The sequence below is a fragment of the Mastomys coucha genome, unplaced genomic scaffold (genome assembly GCF_008632895.1).
Source record: "Mastomys coucha isolate ucsf_1 unplaced genomic scaffold, UCSF_Mcou_1 pScaffold6, whole genome shotgun sequence".
Classification (NCBI taxonomy): Eukaryota; Metazoa; Chordata; class Mammalia; order Rodentia; family Muridae; genus Mastomys; species Mastomys coucha.
Genome location: NW_022196912.1, coordinates 13,270,413 through 13,289,894, shown reverse-complemented (window position 1 = coordinate 13,289,894; position 19,482 = coordinate 13,270,413). Strand labels below are relative to the sequence as shown.

Genomic DNA, 19,482 nt, shown 5'->3' with positions numbered 1-19,482 from the left:
CTACAGCGTAGGTGTACAGTAGTACTTGGTCCTCCATGTCTGCCCCCTTGCTGGATTCAATATCTTAGACAGAAGATATTTAGGAAGTAAATACTGAACGTGCACAGACTCCTTCTTTGGTATTTTATCCTAAACAATTTGCTTAACAGCCGACACAGCACTGGTGCCCTCTGCTATCTGGAGTGTTCACACAGACTTGAGCAACCATGCACTTGTGTACAGGGAGGTGTCTTAGATATTAATCTCCTCAGATATTAAGGTGAGACAGACGAGAGGAACCCACCCTGGGCAGTAGAAGGTAAGCTTCTTGTTGCAGTACCGTTACATACTGATATCAGTGATTGCAAATCATTTTCTACAAATAACCCTCTTAACGTTTGTTTTTCCTTTAAATAAGCTAAGGTGTTGGGGGCTGGGGAAATTTGACTCCAGTGCTTTAGACCTTTCTCGTGCTCTGGCTGCTTTCATCAAGGACAGTCAGTCTTTTGTAGTTGGACTGCCCTAATACCTAACAGTCCATGGAGGTCTTGAAGGTACATGGTAACCACAGCTGCTTGCTGCAAAAGCATGAGTCAGTTAAAATGCTATTTCAGCCATGGTTTTCAAATGCCTTGCATGGGACCTCCTTTTTCTTTTCTTTTTTTTTTTCTTTTCTTTTCTTTCTTTCTTTCTTTCTTTCTTTCTTTCTTTCTTTCTTTCTTTCTTTCTAAATCTTACAAGTCTCGGTAAACTCCAGATGACCCTGCTTACCCTGAACTTATTCTTCCTCCAGCCAGAGAGAGAGTACATTGACTGAGAGCCCAGCAAAAGGTCAGTGACTGGTACAAACAGACTTTCACTAGCTGTTGGAAATTTTCCTCAAATGGTTTTGTCTTTCAAGGAAACAAAGAGAATACTTTTTCTAACAATCTTAAGTAACCAGACTGGATGACACATTGTCATTTCCACACTAAGCTCGCCAAGTTAACATAACAAATTCCTGGGCCTCACTATGTAAAAGTAACTTTTATTTACCAGATATAATTGTCTCTAAGGCTTACTGCCTCTGTCTGCTAACCTAGGCCTAGACTTGGAAGCTTCTAGCCTCTGTACAATCTAATCTAGGCCTAGAATGTTTGCAGCTTCTGAGACTTACTGCTGAATAAATTCACTCTTTCTAGTTCTTTCTGAACTCTGGCTGGCAGGTTCAACTCAGCTGTTCTGGCTCAAACTCCTCTCCAAACCAACTGATTCAATCTGTCTTCTCTCTCTCTCTCTCAGCCTCTCCTGAATTACTCTGCTTGGCCTCAGACTAACTCTGGCAATCTGTTCTAATCTACTGGCTCCCTCCTTCTCATTCTCTGGCTTGTTCTGTCTTCACCCATGTCTAGCTTGTTCTCTCTCTCTGCAATCTGTCTCTGTAACTGTCCAGGTAAAACTGTCTCCTCCTCCTCTCTCTGCCCCTAATCAAGTAGCTTCCCTTTTCTCTCTCTTCTGCTGAGAGATAGGCGTGTCCTTATTCTGTGAAATCTTTCACCTTGGTCTGCTATTCAATTAGACATCACTTTCAAACATGGCTGCCTCCTTCTACAAACTAACTTTACCTTCATTGTTTGGGATTAAAGATGTGTGCTAAGGATGTGTCTGTATTCCAGCCAGAGATTAAAGGTATATGCTAAGGGCTGAGCCACACCACAAATAGAAACAGTTTTTTTTTCTCCCAGTAAATATCACAATCTTGGGGTCACAGTGTGATCAAATGCCCTGCAACATATATATGGCCACATGTGGCTGGGTTGGACATTATATAGTTATGCTTGATTTCAGAACTTGAATATCACCATCATCATTTTATAATTGTATAACTTGAGTACATCATTGGATTCACCTGGTTAAGACCAGGTGTTACTCTTATAAAGGACCCATGTGTGCACCCTAGCACCCATGCAGGGCAGCTCACAATCACCAGTAACTCCAGCTCCAGGGAGATGAGCTGATGGTTCAGGCTTTCACCAGTACTTGGCATTCATATGAGTACAAACACAATTAAAAACAAGATAAAACAAACAAAGAAACCTAAAATCCTTGATGAATGTAGAGATTATTATTTAGATATTTAAATTAAATTTATTTAGATTAATGTGGCTGATGCTATTCTTGGCAACTCTCCCCACTGCACCTGCACCTCCATCTCCACCATCTACACATGCATCTCCACCATCTACATCCGGATCCCCACCATAGCAGAGAGTCCTTTTGTGGGCTTCGAACACTGCTCCCAGAGATGAGCAGCTAGTTTGGTTTTAGCAAGCTTTCCCTTTCCTAGAACACATTACACACAAAAATACCGACCTACCCTATGACATCCTTTTCCTATGTTTTGAAGGACCCAGTTAGCACATTCGGGTACGTTTGAAATCCGTTCACTAGTCACTCACTGAAACACATGGGTAGCTGTGAGGATGGCAGGAGAGAGTTCTTGTTCTAGCTACTATTTACCACGTGTGTTTTGGGAGTACTGGGTACGTCTCATAGCCATCCGACAATGTAAACCCAACTTTGTCTTGTAACAAGACTCAAACAAGACCGGAAAGTATATCTGCATAAAAGGTATAAAGGAAGGATTCTAACTCCAGCTACTGCCATTTCATAGTTTCTTTTTTAGGAATCCAGGACAAAACTGGCTTCCGCACTCATTTGTTCAAAACTTTGGCTGTGACAGATGTGCAGTGACCATACGGGATAAAGAACGAAACCACCAGAGCTGCCGGTTGCTCTTAGCAGTCATCGAAGGTCCTGGGTGGGGCCCACTGCACGCAAGGATGGCGAGCCGAGTGCTCGCAAGTCCTTCCCGGGCCTGAGCCCCAAGCTGGCGGCAAGAGGGGGCCTGGTGGCCTCGTGGCCCCCGGAGCACGGTGAGCCCGACTCACCTGCGTGGCCTCCAGCCGCGCGCGTACCTCCCGCATCAAGAACGGCTCCAGGCCGCGGCCTGCGGTGCAGAAGAACCGGGCGCCGCCAGCGGGGTCAGAACCCGGGTCCGTCCGGGCCGCCGCCATGGCGCTCGGGCGCGACCCCGAGACCCGGTCACGTGAGCTCGGGAGCGCGCCCAGGAGCCTTTCCGTGGAACGCGCACCTGAGCGTTAGCTTCGCAGGCCCGCCCCCTATGGAGCGTCCCGGAAACTACACCGAACGTCCTGCAGCCCGGCATCTCTCTGATTGTCCTTAACCCCGTCTTCATCAAAGACTGGGCCAAACAGGTTAACTCGGGGCCAAGAGCAGAAATTCTTGTTCTCCAGCAAAATGTTTTTATGTTCCCGAAACTTGTTACATTTCTTGAATCTGACCAATCAACTAGGTAAATAATGAATGTGCCATCCAGTTTAGTCTAACCGATTTGAGCTAGTAACAGTATTTGAACGGTATTAAAACAAACGAACAAAGAACCTCTTGAGTTTTAAAATGACAACATCTGACATATGTAGAATAAAATCTATAATTCAACAGCATTAAATTAGTTATGTAGTTCTATATTGAATCAGATATTAGAAATTGTTAAATGAATGTTTCTCAAGGTCCAGAAATGGATGCCAGTGGGTAACTGACATTCTCCACCCCCCTTGCCCAGTGGTTAGCTCCTGAAGGGTTGGGGCAGTAGAGCAAAGTTCCTTATGGAGTCTTGTCATCTGAGCTTTTCCAAAGGTCAGTCCTGACTGACCTAGACCTGTCCCAAAAAATAAAAATAAAAGAGGGACAACACCTGAGGAATGACACCTGAGGTTGTCTTCTGGCCTCTACGTGTACAAATGCACATGCACCCTGCACACATATTCTCCTGCATACACATACGTGTACATCCATCCATACATACATATACAGTCTATACTAAAATATAACCTCAGATGCCTTCAGATGAATTTAACTTATCCAGCTGCAATTTGCCATTTAAATATTACTTATTCAACAGTCAGGAAATTGAAAGTCAACAGGAACAATTTTAGAATGGACAGACTTTAATTGTTTTTCATGTTTTGCAGTTCCGTACATTTTTATAGTAAGTTTTAGTCATTTTTATCCCACCTCAAGATACACTTTTAAAGTGGAGTAGTTGTAGTGTAGGACATTTGCTTCACAATTTCTCCCTGTTTTGATGTTATTGTCAATTCTTTTAATTTCAAAAGTGTTTACTGTATGCAATTGATTATCAGAATTCAGATGTTTTAGGCTGCACAATTCCTGAGGAGATGATCATTTCATTCATTTGGATACCATAGTCATACACACGCTTACTCTTGGTAGATAGTCAGTTAGTTCCGTGCTTAATTGGATGCAATTCATTGGCATAAGACTAAAAGAAAGACCCACACAGGAAGTCTCTCTCAGCTAGGAAGATTGGTATACCTGCCTATGATGCTTAGTTTTTTCAACTTGATACAACTTAAAATCACCTATAATCCTCAACTGAGGAATCATCTAGGTCAGGTTGGCTTGTACTCCTGTCTCTGGAGGATTGTCTTGCTAATTGACACAGCCTACTGTGGGTGGCACCATTCCCTAAGCTGGGAAAGAGTGAAGCAAGTTGCTTTGCCTATAAACAGAAAAGCAAGCAAGGATCCATTTATTTACCCTCTTTCTGCTCTTGAGTATCGAGGTGGCCCATTCATTCCATAACCTGGAAACGTAAACCAATCAACCCTTTCCTCCTTTACATTGATTTTGGTTAGGGTGTTTTATCATGGCAACAGAAATGAAACTAGAACCCCATCCTATCTGCAGTGGCTGTTGTGAGCAGGCATGGAATAAAGGAAAGGAAGTGTGGGCAACAAAGTAGGAAAGTTGGGGTGCTAAAGGGTAGGAGATCACTGCACCCTGAACTTCTTTGCAACATTGCTTGTTGCTTTCCTTCTTCCTTGCCATCTCATCTACATATTCTATAGCCAAGAGGAATATCCCTCAGAACTACCGGGATGGTCTTTCAGCGTCATTCTTACTGCTACCCTTTCCTCTACACTGATGCTGATGAGTGTTGGTTCTTTTCCCCTTTTCCCCAAGAGATTAAGAACCACTAATAGAGCCAACTGCAGTAGTTACTTTTCTCCTTGATGCAGCAAGATACATGATTGTAGAAACGTCATCAAGGAGGGAACAAGGGCATGATTTCAGAGGGGACAGTCTGTGGTGGTCTATATCTTGGTTAGTTTTTATTGTCAACTGAAGTCATCTGGGAAGAGGGAACCTCGACTGAAGAATTGTCTCATGTCTCTGGGGCATTGTCTTGATTCCTAATTGATAGGCCTTTTCTCTCCCTCAGTGACACAGAGATAGGCCAATTAGACCAGATAAAAAGTAGATAAAGGCTTATTAGGAGGTTTATTAGGAGCCAGCTCTCCGGTAGGCTTGCTGATCTCACAGGTGGAGGTCAGTGAAGTCACACATCCCGCCTAAAGCAAAGAGGTTTTATAGAGCTTTGGCGGGGAGTGATGTGCCAGTTAGGAGCTGGGATTGTGTCCACAGATGGTCAAAAACTGAGTCCTTGAGTAGGTTCTCTTGGATGGGTTGCTGGAAATGGGGAGACAAGAAGTGATGACAGTTTAGCTCGAAGTTTTCTCCAAGCTGATAGGGGAGTTTTCTCTGTGGGGCCAGGGTCGGGGAAGGAGGGCAGACAGGGTTTCCCAGCTTGTGCAGGGGATGAGCAGAGGTTCTAGCCTAACACTGATTGGTTCAGGAGGGCCAAGTCCACTGTGTTGGTTCCATTCCTACTCAGGGGGTTCTAGGCTGTAGGAAAAAGCTAACCAATCATGAGCCTGAGAGCAATCAAATAAGCAGCTTTTCTCTGTGGTTTATGTTTCAGTTCCTGCTTGAGTTCCTGCCCTGGCTCCTCTCAGTGATGGACTGTGACTCTGTGACACACACCCTTTCCTCCCTGAAGTTGTTTCTGGTCATGGTGTTTATCACAGCAACAGAAAGCAAGCTAGAGCATCAGGGACAACATGACGGAGTTCATTCATGGGGTCGGGAGTATGTGGCTGGTGTGGCTGGGGTTCCTCACACCTTAATGGACCTGGAGACACGTGGTTCCAATATGGGACCAGGCCTAAAACTCAAGGCCTCTAGTGGCCTACCTCCTCCAGGTAGAATCACTCACCTCCAAGAGATTTCACAACTTCTCAAAAGTTACCACCAGTCTGTCATGGAGTGTTCGGAAACTGCACAGGGACATTTCCCATTTAAATCATCAATCATCGATACCATCGCTCTACTATCTATCCCTCAACCTCACACTTACAGGGTGTGCTCCATACTGTTCCCTCTCCCTAGAACACTCATTAGTTTTTTTTTTTTTCTTTAAGGTTAATCAAGAATTCCACATCAATGATGCTCTTGTACCATTTGCTTATATAACATTTTGTTTCTTTATGATTTATTTGTTCATACATATTTATTGAATTCATGGCGATGTGTCACATAATATGACAAGATCCCAGCCCTGGGACAACCTTTAATTTAGGGTTGGTAATGTGGAAGGGGCTGGAATGCCAAGAGAAACATAAAAAATTTTAATGCAATGTAGTGTCTGGGGAACGAAGCCAAGCCACTGAGCCTGGCATGCTGTAGCTGCTTAATAAGACTAAGTGACATGGATGAATGAAGTGGTTCAGAAGTTCCACGAGCCTTTGCCTCTCCCACCTGGGAGCACCTTTGCCAAGACTGGGTGGTTCCCTGACACAGGGCATTTGGTAGCAGGATTATAGTGATGCAACAGAGGCTTTACCAGTGAGAAGTAAATGAGTAGGAAGCTCACGTGATTGACAGCTAACCTGTAAAGAAAGGTTGTTTCCTTGGGACAGCAATGGAGGTATCTGATCTGATCTTCAGGGACAATTTGCTTGTTGTGTTTGTGTGTGTGTGTGTGTGTGTGTGTGTGTGTGTGTGTGGTGGGTGGATTGGTAGAGTATGTCGGAGGCATTCCTGTCCTGGTTATGATTTTTTTTTTCAGTTTGTTCAGTGATGTGAGCCTTATAATGTTTTGTTTTCTTTCAAAAAATCTCTTCTTTTCCATAATCAGATAAAATGAGCATCTCTTTCATGTAACAAAAAGCCTTGGCAGATGCATGGCTCTCCTACTCTTTCTGGATAGGAGCTACTAACTCCACTGACTCAGTTCCCCCTCCCCCTCTCCTGACTTAGATTAGGCTCTCTTCTTAATTCCTCTGTAAGCTCCACAGAGGAATACTGAGTACTTTACAAAGAGATAGAATGTAGGTCCATCCTGAAGACTTAGCAGGTAAAGGCATTTTCTATGCCTACATACACATACAATAGCAATAATGATAATAATAAAAGGTTTTAAAATTCAGCTGCACTGTAATGTTTGGTAAAACCTTAGATGAAGGTATCTGAGAGACACATTTTAACTAAGTCAGTCAAAAAACGAACCGCCTTATTTTTGACTACAACTGTAAGCCACTTGGGGAAAAGCTACCACCAGCCATGATCACATACTGATCATTTAAACCACGTATACGTGCGTGATAATTGCTCCAGATGAGGCTTCTTTGAACATATAGTTAAAAAAGAGAAAATCCAGCAGAAAATAGTTGTAGAGGATACATAAATACTGTCTGAGAATGCTGCTTGCTAATTACTGTTTACAACAATGTACTTCTAATGCACCATTGAAATTCTTTATGCTCTCATTCAGAGACAGTTCCTGTTTACATATTGTCTGGCCTTTAGTTACACAGTGCAGAAAACCCTTTTTTTTTTTTTAAACATACAAACACAGTCAAGTATTTCTAGTACCTTTTTGGAATAATGTGTCATGTAGTTATTTAGTGCCTATTTCAAAACACTGAGCTATTTAATGGGATTTTATTTGTTTAAATGCACTTTAAGCCTATAAAACTGTATATATATTTGATAGACCCCTTGAATGCCCCAGTTAGAAGAGAGTAGGAAAGTTGTTTCTTCAATGTATCTGTAGAATGAATGAGTGACTCAATGTGCAATCTTCTTCAATTTACTGGAATGAGCTATATTGCCTAAATAAAATGAAGCCATTTTCTTCTTGCAGTTATGTGCACTTTAATGCAGATTGTTACTTTAATATTCCTTTTTTCTTGCTGTGCTATGGTTGTGTAAATTATTTTCCTTTAGAGTTTAGGTATTATCTCCTCTTTAACCTCCTCCTCCTCCTTTTCTTACAATGTTTGTGTGTGTGTGTGTGTGTATCTGTGCGCACATGGGAGAGGGGCCACGCACACCCACGTGCAACAGCCAGAGAGAATTGTGGATTCCCCAGACCTGTATTTTTTTAGACATTTGCAGGCTACCCAGCTCGGGAATCCAAATCCTGGTTCTCATGGTTGTACAGCAAGTTCTTTTAGCCATTGAGCTGTGATTGTGTTGCTCTGGTTGGCTTCAGAATCCTGCACTCACGCTCTTCTCTTGTCTTACCCTCGGGTTGCTGGAACTTAGTAGTGCAAACATGCATTGTGATGCCTGGTTCTGTTTCCACTTCATCCTTTAAAGAAAACCACCGAAGTCTAAAACACCAGCAAAGATGCTGTTTTTTTAAAAAAATTTTTTATTTTATTTATTTAAATTTCAAATGTTATCCCCCTTCCAAAAAGCCCCATCCCACTCCCTCTGTGAGGGTGCTCCCCCACCCATCCACTCCCGCCTCCTCTACACACTCACATTCCCCTACACTGGGGCATCTAGCCTTCACAGGATAGAGGGCCTCCTCCTCTCATTGATGCCAGATAAGGCCATCCTCTGCTACACATGCAGCTGGAGCCATGGGCCCCTCCATGTGTACTCTCTGGTTGGTGGTTTAGGCCCTGGGTGCTCTGGGGGGTATGGTTGGTTAATATTGTTGCTCTTCCTATGGGGTTGTAAACCCCTTCAGCTCCTTCATTCCTTCCCCTAACTCCTCTATTGGGGTCCCTGTGCTCAGTCTGATGGTTGGCTGTGAGCATCCACCTCTGTATTGGTCAGGTTGTGGCAGAGCCTCTCAGGAGACAGCTGTATCAGGCTCCTGTCAGAAAAGACTTCTTGGCATCAGCAATTGTGTTTGAGTTTGGTGTCTGCAGATGGGATGGATCCCTTAGGTAGGGCCGTCTCTGGATGGTCTTTCCTTCAGTCTCTGCTCCATTCTTTGTCCCTGTATTTCCTTTAGACAGGAGCAATTCTGAGTTAAAATTTTTGAGAAGGGTGGGTGGCCCCATCCCTCAGCCAGGGGCCATGCCTGACCTCTGGATATGTTTTCTACAGGTTCTATCTCCCCTTTGTTGGGTATTTCAGCTAATGTCATCCCCCCTGGGTCCTGGGAACCTCTTGCTTTCCTAGCCTCTGGGACTTTCTGCTGGCTACTCCTGTTCCCCATCCCTTCTGTTCAATTTCCTGGCCCTCTGTACTTCTCCCCTGTCTCCTCCCACACTTGGTCCTGCCCCCCTTTTTCCCTCTCCCCTTCCTCTTTTCCTCCCAAGTCCCTCCTCCCCTCTACTCCCGTGATTATTTTGTTCCCTTTTCTAAGTAGGACTGAAGCATCTACACTTTGGTCTTCCTTCTTCCTGAGTTTCATGTGGTCTGTGAATTGTATTATGGGTATTCCAAACTTTTTTCCCTAATATCCACTTATCAGTGAGTATATAGCATGCATGTCCTTTTAGGTCTGGGTTACCTCACTCAGAATGATATTTTCTAGTTCCATCCACTTGCCTGTGAATTTCATGAAGTCATTGTTTTTAATAGCTGAGCAGTACTCCATTGTGTAAATATACCACATTTTCTGTATTCATTCCTCTGTTGAGGGACAACTAGGTTGTTTCCAGCTTCTGGTTATTATAAATAAGGCTGCTATGAACGTAGTGGAGCATGTGTCTTTGTTATATGCTGGAGCAAAAGATGCTGTATTTTGATATTTCTCCCTCTTGCTTTCCTGTAAGTCTTATTTCCTTATAGTAGATGTTCAATTTATTTCGCATGTTTTCTCCATGATGTTTTAAAAACAAAATCACCATAAAGGTCAAGGAGGTGATCTACAAATAAACAGAAATAAGTAGGGAATGATTTTTATTTTCTTAAAATACTGGTAGAGCACACTGTTTTACATGAGTGGCATTTACCAGAGTGAACTCTGAGTGTTTTGTTAGGCGTCTGGCTTAACTGGGTCAGCTCTCTCCCACTCTTGACACAAAGTATAGAGTACGGATTATGGAGCACGGAGATCTACTTGTTGTGTAGCTGCTTGTCTCCTTTCATTGTTCCTTGTGTTGAAGTGTGATAATTTCTTGCAGCCCCTGGGTGTCTGTGCTGCTCTGAAAACTAGCCTTTAGCACACTGAAAAGTTTTGATATTAAAAAAAAAAGAAAAAAAAAGTTTTGATGTATGTTCACACACAATCCACCATATCTTCCATAAGTTTCTTTTTTAAAGTTTGCAATTTAATAATTAAACAGATACTTTGCCTGTTTACACATAATGGTATATTTTAAGAGGATGAGTATGAGTTCTTTGGAAAATTAAAAAAAAATAATTTTGTCCAAAATAAAAGCAGAAGTGCCTTTTTAAAAAAAAAAATAAATAAATACTTCTGCAAGGGGACACAACAGCTGACATTGTTTGAACCTAGGTAACTACTAGATCATAGTAACATTAATATCTTTGATTTCCACTTGTAGTTTTATGTTTCTATTAATCTAATTAATTTTGATGCTGTTAATCTCCTTCCTCAAAACCTCCAAAATCTAACGATGCCAGGCTGAGAAAAATAATTTTTTTTTTTTTTGAGACAAGGTCTAATTTCTTAGCCTTGGCTACTATGTAACACAGTATGTAGCTCAGGTTAGCCACAACTTGTGGCACTATTCCTTCCTTGGCCTCATAAGTACTGAGATGAGGGGCGTGTACAGTCACGCCCAGCTGCAGCACCTGATCTGCTCTGAGGTACATCACTTGTGGTGGCTCCATGTGACACAGCTCTTCCAAGTGAAGCTTTAGCAGCTCTGAAAAACATTTGTAAATTTCTTTAAAAATACACAAGTGCCCATGGTATTGCACCCACCTCTTTTTTTATCTTGAATGTACAAATGGTGGTGTTTTTGCCTACGGGAGCCATCTTGCAACCATGGACCTCAAAGCAAAGCAAAGCAAAACAAATTCTAACAGGAGTGGAGAAAAAAGAAACTTGGAAAGAATCTAGATCCTTTCCAACATTGTTGGGTCCAGAGACTGCCCACCCTTTCTTAGTGAGTGAACAGTAAGTGTTACTACAGTTTAACCCTGTAAGTCAGCAGTTCTCCACAGGGGTCACGTATCAGATATCCTGCATATCAGATATTTATATTACAATTCATAATAGTAGCAAAATTACAGTTATGAAATAGCAACGGAAGTAATTTTATGGCTGGGGTTCACCACCACATGAGAAACTGTATTAATAGGTTGCAGTATCAGGAAGGTTGAGAACTACTTAATAAACTTTCTTTTGTTTTGTTTTGTTTTGCTTTTTTGAGACAGGGTTCGGCCTGCCTCTGCCTCTCCAAGTGCTGGGATTAAAGGCATGGGCCACCACTGCCCTTTATCTTTGCTTATAGAAACATTCTGAATGTAAGTGAAGACTACTCTGGACAAAACTCATAAACTGGATGCAGATGAAATGTTTTCCAAATTCTTGTGAAAACTTTGAAACAATTTGCCTTACCATACACATGTTATACAATTCTATGCTATTTCACATAAAACACTCTGATGCCAATTATACACAATATATTTTATATGTAATATGAATCAGTTTTACATCTATTTCATAATTTTTATACATCTAGTGTGATAACATTCCATGCATAAGAAATCAGTTATTCAGTCATTGAACAATTACTTATTAATTATATACTAGAAAATTGTTTTAGGTAAACATATGGAGCATATTAGTAACCAAAACAAACATTTTTGTCCTTAAAAATGCCCATCCTGAGCAAACATGGGAACACACACACAGATTTGCTGCCTCAATCATTTTGTGCTGCTGTAAAAGACTGTAGATTAGGTCACATGTGGTATGCATGTGGGGGTGGGCGTCTTTGGTTCCGAGTCCTCTGTTTTCTCACTCTCAGGGTGTCCAGACACTGCTGGATACCTGGCTGTAAGGATGAAACAGGGTCTGGATTGGGTGGGTTCTGCAGATCCTGGTCTGGCTGGTTGAGAGTGCTGAGGGATGGGGTCCGGAAAAAAAAGCCTTTTCTGAGGTTCCCAGTGACACAGCTTTTTAAAATGTAGGTCTTCCTGCCAACCTTCAGTGAAACAGCATAGCTGACCTTAGCTTGTGAGCATATCTTTATTTGTGGTGGGGTTGTATCCATACACTTTATTCATGGATGTCTTAGTTAGGGTTTCTATTCCTGCACAAACATCATGACCAAGAAGCAAGTTGGGGAGGAAAGGGTTTATTCAGCTTACTTCCACATAGCTGTTTATCACCAATGGAAGTCAGGACTGGAACTCAAGCAGGTCAGGAAGCAGGAGCTGATGCAGAGGCCATGGAGGGATGTTCCTTGCTGGCTTGCTTCTCCTGGCTTGCTCAGCCTGCTCTCTTATAGAACCTAAGACTTCCAGCCCAGAGATGGCATCACCCACAAGGGGCTCTACCCCCTTGATCACTAATTGAGAAAATGCCCCACAGCTGGACCTCATGGAGGTTCATTTCCCCAACTGAAGCTCCCTTCTGTGATAACTCCAGCCTGTGTCAAGTTGACACATAAAACCAGCCAGTACAATGGAGGAGAAGGGCTGTAAATGGACCTTGGAGAATGGGAAGGAGTTTTCAGGGTAAATGAAAATCATTGGTTGGAGTTCAAAGTACTGTGAATGCTTCATTTGTAAGGAGAGGAATTCCAGGAATCCCAGGTACTTGCTGTGTAGGTCCATAGAAGGAAAAGAGGAAATTGAACTTGTAGGTTTGCCAAGGACTATGTGACCTTTCTCAGCTAGATGGTGTTGGGGAGGGGGCTTCCCAGGTAAGGTCTAAGAAGGAGAAGCCCTGCTGGTAAAGGGTGATAAGTTTTGTAAAACTAACAATCTGACTTTCCATCTATCGGATCACTAGATCTCTCCATCCAAACACTAGTGAATTTGTAAGCTACCCTAATGGTCATTGTAAATGGCCATTGGTCCCAAGGGAGGGCTGTTGAGTTCTCAGCCACCCTCTGGTGTCCTTGGGGATGGAGGTATCCACAATCTTTACTATGGGCCCTTCTCAGTGATCTACTGCCTTAGGACCTCTTCCCTTGGTGAGATTTCTCTCTCCTCAAGACAGTTCCTCTCTCAGGGTTCAAAAATCCCAGGCCTAGGTGAACCATTTTCCTTTGGGCACTAGCCCTCAGCCCCTAGCTGACCTCATGATTAGCTGCCAATGTAGTCTGGCTGCTCGCTCAGTTGTTAAATCTGTACCCTGCACACGGTAAGTGATAGAATAATAACTCCTATCCTCACTCAATGGGTATGTCTTTGCTGTTACTTCCAGACTCTCCACTGGGATGCCTCTTGGTCTTAAAGGCTTCCAAATTCACACATTAAATTTGGCCCCAATACCCACTAGATAATAACTCTAAATGGCCACTTAATGGCACCAATAATATGTTTATAAAGCATGGTATGGTGTGGTGAGAAGGGGGTACCTCAGCAGGTCCATGCTGAGGCATCCATTCCACCCCCTCCCCAAGGTGCCAGTCACAGGATGGGTCTAGTACAGAATGAATTTTATTTGGGGGGATGGGAAGAGGGGTTGAGAAGAGACTAGAGGTAGAGAAAGAGAGGGGACAGAGAAGGATAGAGAGAGAGGAGAGAGAATGAAGCCAGCTGGGAACACATGGAAAGAAAGGTGGGTAAGGGGAAGGAGAGAGAGAGGAAAAGGGGTCAGAGAGAGAGAAAAGGGTCAGAGAAAGGGAGAGGCCAAACAGTTCCTTTTATAGCAAGTCAGGTCTACCTGGTTATTGCTAGGTAACTGCTGGGCAGAGCCTAGAAAATGCTAACATGCTAACAAATGGAGTCTTCCATTTTGCACCGAGCTCAGAAGATAACTGGACAAGATAGGCTGCAATCCTAATTAGCAGGGTTTATCCATAGCCATGAATACAGAAAAGAAATGAATTCCTTACTGTTCTGGAGGCAGGTAAACCCAGGACAGAGGGACCTCTTTTTGTGAGTGTTTTCTCTTTGTATCATCCCAAAGAATATGCAAGCCACTAATTTTATTATAGCCTCACCTTATGACCTTATATGATTCTAATAGCCCAGTACTGTTAAATACCGCCAACACCCAACATATGGACTTTAGGGGATATGTTACACAAAAGCAGTAGCTGCATAGAGTTTATATCCTATGATGAAAAATGGAAGGGAGAAAATCACCATAAGAAGATATATAGTGTATTGAAAGTGCTTAAAAACTATAGAAGAGGCCAGCCAGTCTGGCAGCACACATCTGTAATCCTAGCACTGTAGAGGCTGAGGCATGAGGATAGTAAGCTTCAGGTCAGCTTGGGTGTACATTGAGATCCTGCCTTATTAAAGTGTGTGTGTGTGTGTGTGTGTGTGTGTGTGTGTGTGTGTGTGCATGTTTGTGTGTAAGAAATTGAAGAGAAGGGCATGGGGGAAAGAGCAGGGTTTATATTACACTTATGTTAGAAAAGGACATCAAGGCTTTCCTGTTCCTTTTCTGTTTGTTTTTCTGAGACAAGGTCGTCTTGTGCAGTGGAGGCTGGCCTCAAAGTCTGTGATTCTCTTACTTCTACCTCCCTAGTGCTGGGATTACAGCTGTGTAGCCGTGCCTAGCTAAGGTGAGAGGACATCGTGATTATAGAAAATGAAAGATGTAATCTTAAATATGATATCCACTTTCTGAATGCATACTATAACCCATATGTGTCCTGTGGAGGGCAAAGGAAAGTTACAGCTGTTTATCACAGATAAGAGTAAAAGGCAGATTCCTTGATTATATCGAGATTTTTGAGTCCTCTGTCCATCTCATGCTTTCATCAAGCGTTCTTTTTTTGTCATATTCTTTAAAATTTATAAAATATTAAGACAATAAAAATGAGTATTATAAAAGTTGTTTGCTATAAAACAACAATCAATTTAACAGTCTTATGTAGATGCTTGTACATAAGACTGTTAATTTTCAGTACTGCAATACTGAAAATGCATATGCTTTTCTCTATAAATTTTTTTTTTTTTTTCGAGACAGGGTTTTTCTGTGTAGCTTTGGCTGTCCTGGAACTCACTCTGTAGACCAGGCTGGCCTTGAACTCAGAAATCCACCTGCCTCTGCCTCCCAAGTGCTGGGATTAAAGGCATGTGCCACCACTGCCTGGCTTTTTATAAATTTTAAATAACTCCAAACATATTAACTGTATATTTCAAAATAATACATCACTACTAGTATTTTCTTAAATGAACATAAATATATAAAGTCTTTTTGTTTGTTTGTTTTATATTTAGTAGAGCTTAAAATCTTGGCTCTTACTGTGGTACAAGCCCAAAATAAGAACAAATTTTAGACATTGGATTTCATTGTGATAAGGCTAAGCTGAGAGTTGACAGTTCTGCTGCACCAAGGAATGAATTGTAGGCACGATTTTTGGATATAGACTTCCTGCTATGGTTAAAGCTATTTGACTTGAGTGAATGATTTTATTCTCAGCCCACAGAGAACAGGTTACATTCATTTATGAAATGGTGTGTGTATTAAGATGGTCTATCTACAAAGTCTTTCACCAACTGTTTCAATGAACAATGGTTCTGCTTGGAGGGTGGCACTGACATTAGCTACGGGTACGAATCTAGTTCATTGGCTGTGAGAATTTGGAAAGGCATTGATCTCAGAGAAAGAGTAACTCATAAAGTCCTCTTCTTCAAACTTGATACAAGAGCTACAAATGTCAAGCAAAGCATTCAGTCTCACTCTTTGTTGTTCGTTTTCCTACAAGCCACCTCCCAAGTTAATTGTCTATGTCTCCCTTGGGTATATGAATACTTTTGAATTATATAAGCTGTTCTGAAAACCATAGCATAGTGTAAAAACATGAAATAAACAATACTACTAATAGAGAGGCTGAGATAGGAGAAGCAAGATTTCAAGACCCTTATGTTGTACACAGCAAGACACTGTCATGAACAAACAAGCTGAAAGTTTATATGGATTATACAATATTGGACCTATTTCTCCAATTACCAATTAGAGAGACCACTGGATGACAATTCAATTTCAAACAGATTTCTAATTCCTTATATTTTTGAGTTTCAATCGATTAGGATATGTTGGTAATATTAATTTTCATATTAAAATATTAAGAAAAAGTAATTACTTCCTATTGTTTTTGTTGTAAGAGGTGAAATTAGGTTTGTATGGATTTGTTGAAAGATTACTTTCTTGCTTCTTCTTCTAGGGTGTAGTTTTGCTCCTTATGTTGATGTTTTCCATCTATTATCTTTTGTAGGGCTGGATTTGTAGAAAGATATTGTGTAAATTTTGTTTTGTCATGGAATATCTTGTTTTCTCCATCTATTGAGAGTTTTGCTGGGTATAGTAGCCTGGGCTGGCATTTGTGTTCTTATAGGATCTGTATGACATCTGCCCAGGATCTTCTAGCTTTCATAGTCTCTGGTGAGAAGTCTGCCATAATTCTGATAGCCCTGCCTTTATATGTTACTTGACCTTTTTTCCCTTACAGCTTTTAAAATTCTTTCTTTGTTTAGTGCATTTGGTGTTTTGATTATTATGTGATGGGAGGAATTTCTTTTCTGGTCCAGTCTGTTTGGAGTTCTGTAGGCTTCTTGTATGTTCATGGGCATCTCTTTCTTAAGGTTAGGGATGTTTTCTTCTACAATTTTGTTGAAGATATTTGCTGACCCATTATCTTGTAAATCTTCACTCTCTTCTATACCTATTATCCCAGGTTTTGTCTTCTCATTGCTTCCTGGATTTCCTGGATGTTCTGGGTTAGGACCTTTTTGCATTTTCTTTGACTGTCGTGTCAATGTTTTCTATGGTGTCTTCTGCCCCTGAGATTCTTTCTTCTATCTCTTGTATTCTGTTGGCGATGCTTGCATCTATGGCTCCTGATTTCTTTCCTAGGTTTTGTATCTCCAGGGTTGTCTCCCTTTGTGATTTCTTTATTGTTTCTATTTTCATTTTTAGATTCTGGATGGTTTTGCTCATTTCCTTCACCTGTTTGATTGTGTTTTCCTGTAGTTCTTTAAGGAATTTTTGTGTTTCCTCTTGAAGGGCTTCTAGCTGTTTACTTGTGTTCTCTTGTATTTCTTTGAGGGTGCTACTTATGTCTTTCTTAAAACCTTGTATCATCATCATGAGAAGTGATTTTATGTCTGAATCTTGCTTTTCTGGTGTGATGGTGTGTCCAGGACTTGCTATGGTGGGAGTATTGAGTTCTGATGATGCCAAGTGACCTTGGTTTGTGTTGTTTATTTTCTTACACTTGCCCCCCCCCCGCCAATCTGGTAGCATTATCTCTAGTGCTACCTGCTCTTGCTAAATCTGACTGGAGCCAGTCCTTCCTGTGATCCTGGTTGTGTCAGAACTCCTCAGAGTCAAGCTGTCTCTGTGATCCTATGATTTTGGGATCCTGTGATCCTGAGCTTGTTAGAGCACTTGGGAGTGGAGCTTCCTCTGGGTGTTTTGGGACTGGCTGCAGAGTTTGCACCCAAGGTCTGCTCGGGGCACTGGCCTGCCCAGACAGACGACCCAAGCCACTGGGCTGGCAGAGTTCCTGTGTGCCTAGGTCTTGCTGGTCCCAGTTACTCCTGGTGTTGAGACAGATGTTGTGTCCTCCTCCCCTCTGATCCTGGGCGTGTTAGAGTGCCTGGGAGTGGAGCTTCCTCTCCTTATCACGCATTTTAAGGCATCTTAATTTGACACAATTTTCTGCAGTCCAAATTTATAGAATTAAAAACAACAACTTTTGGTTTGCTCTGGAGGGTGGGGAATAAGTTCTCACTTTGTAGCACACTGACTTTAACCCTGTAATAGTTGTGTCTTTACCACTTGACTACCAGCATTGCAAGTTTGTGCCATCAAGCCCAGTCCAAAGGATCATTTAAAAAAGTAATAATTACAAATGACAAGATGACTCAGCTGTTAAGAGCAATAGCTGCTGTTCTAGAGGGCCAGGGCTTGATTCCCAGAACTTACATGGCAGTTCATAATAGTCTGTAACTCCAGTTCCAAGGAATCTGTCACTCTCTTTTGGCTTAATTGGGCACTAGTCACACAAGTGATACACAGACACACATGCAGCAAAACACCCACATACATAAAAGAAAATAAAATGTCAACAAATAATTAAAAATTAATCTTTGCATGTGTTCTAGGTGTGGGTATGTCTGTGAATGAGCCTAAAGAGGCCATGCTCAAAGAACTAGTTCCTGCAAACAGGTGCCCTCTGGGTTAAGAAACTCATGAGGGTTCCCTTGTCACCTTTGTGGTTTATTTGTTTCTATATCTGGTAATAGTTGATGAATCACTGAGGTGACTGAACATCTTGGGCAAGATAAATGTAGCTATTTTTGTCTTTATCAAAGAGGTCTGAGAGCTAAATGACTTTTTCCATCTTGGCACATCTTAAAGTAGGTTGTTCCGTGCACCTTGGTTTTCTGATTCAGTACAGAAGTCCTTCCGTTTTCCCTCTTTATTGTGACAAGCACAGGTAATAGGAGACATAGCCTCTGGACAAATAGTAAAATACACAGCTCAGGTTGTTATATGTAGGCATAGTGTTGAACAGCAATCAGAACCTCATCATCCATAAATAGGACTTTTTGCCCATCAACAACTTCCCATTCCCCTTGTCCTGCAGCCGTCATTATTCTCTGTCTCCATGAATCTATTTTAGGTATGGCTTATGAATGGAATTTTATGGCAATTGCTTTATAGTGGCTGGCTTATTTTATTCAGCATGATGTCCTTCAGGTTTATCTGTGGCTGATACATACAATGGAGTGATTTGTATTTTAGTTTATTTTAGTACAGTTTGACACAGCAGGGCATTGCAATGACAATGTGTTGGTCTGTTTGGGAGCAGAGAAGAAAGAGGAAGCAATAGTTGATGTTTCTCAGGCCCATGGGAAGGTGCCATTCTTATTGTACTTGGCTTTCTGGCTTGCCCTGGTAGACTTTGTATAAGCTCCCAGTGAAGCCTCACTAGCCACAAACACCAAGAATGGAAACCGGACAGACATAGGAATAAGCTTTTCCCTAGAGCAGTTATCTTCAACCTTCCTAGCACTGCAGCCCTTTAATACAGTGCCTCATGTTGTAGTGACCCCAACTATAACATTATTTTCATTGGTACTTCAAAACTGTAATTTTGATACTGTTATGAATTGTAATGTAAATATCTGATATGCAGGATGGTCTTAGCCAACCCCTGTGCAAGGGTCATTTGACCCACAAAAGGGTCACTACCTACAGGCTGGGAACTGCTGCCT

The 19,482-nt window shown here is 41.8% G+C and overlaps 1 protein-coding gene across 2 annotated transcripts in view; it reads right to left on the bottom strand.

The window, feature by feature from the left end:
• Thumpd2 (THUMP domain containing 2) overlaps positions 1 to 3,054 on the bottom strand; it is a 50,976-nt gene extending 47,922 nt beyond the window's left edge. Inside the window, exon 1 of one of the 2 annotated variants that reach the window (XM_031355829.1) lies at positions 2,910 to 3,054. In XM_031355829.1, coding sequence (XP_031211689.1) covers positions 2,910 to 3,035 — 126 coding nt within the window. In that variant the 5' untranslated portion in view covers positions 3,036 to 3,054. The remainder of the gene's footprint in view (positions 1 to 2,909) is intronic. The other variant, XM_031355831.1, reaches the window with a different exon arrangement.
• Positions 3,055 to 19,482: the final 16,428 nt, after the last annotated feature.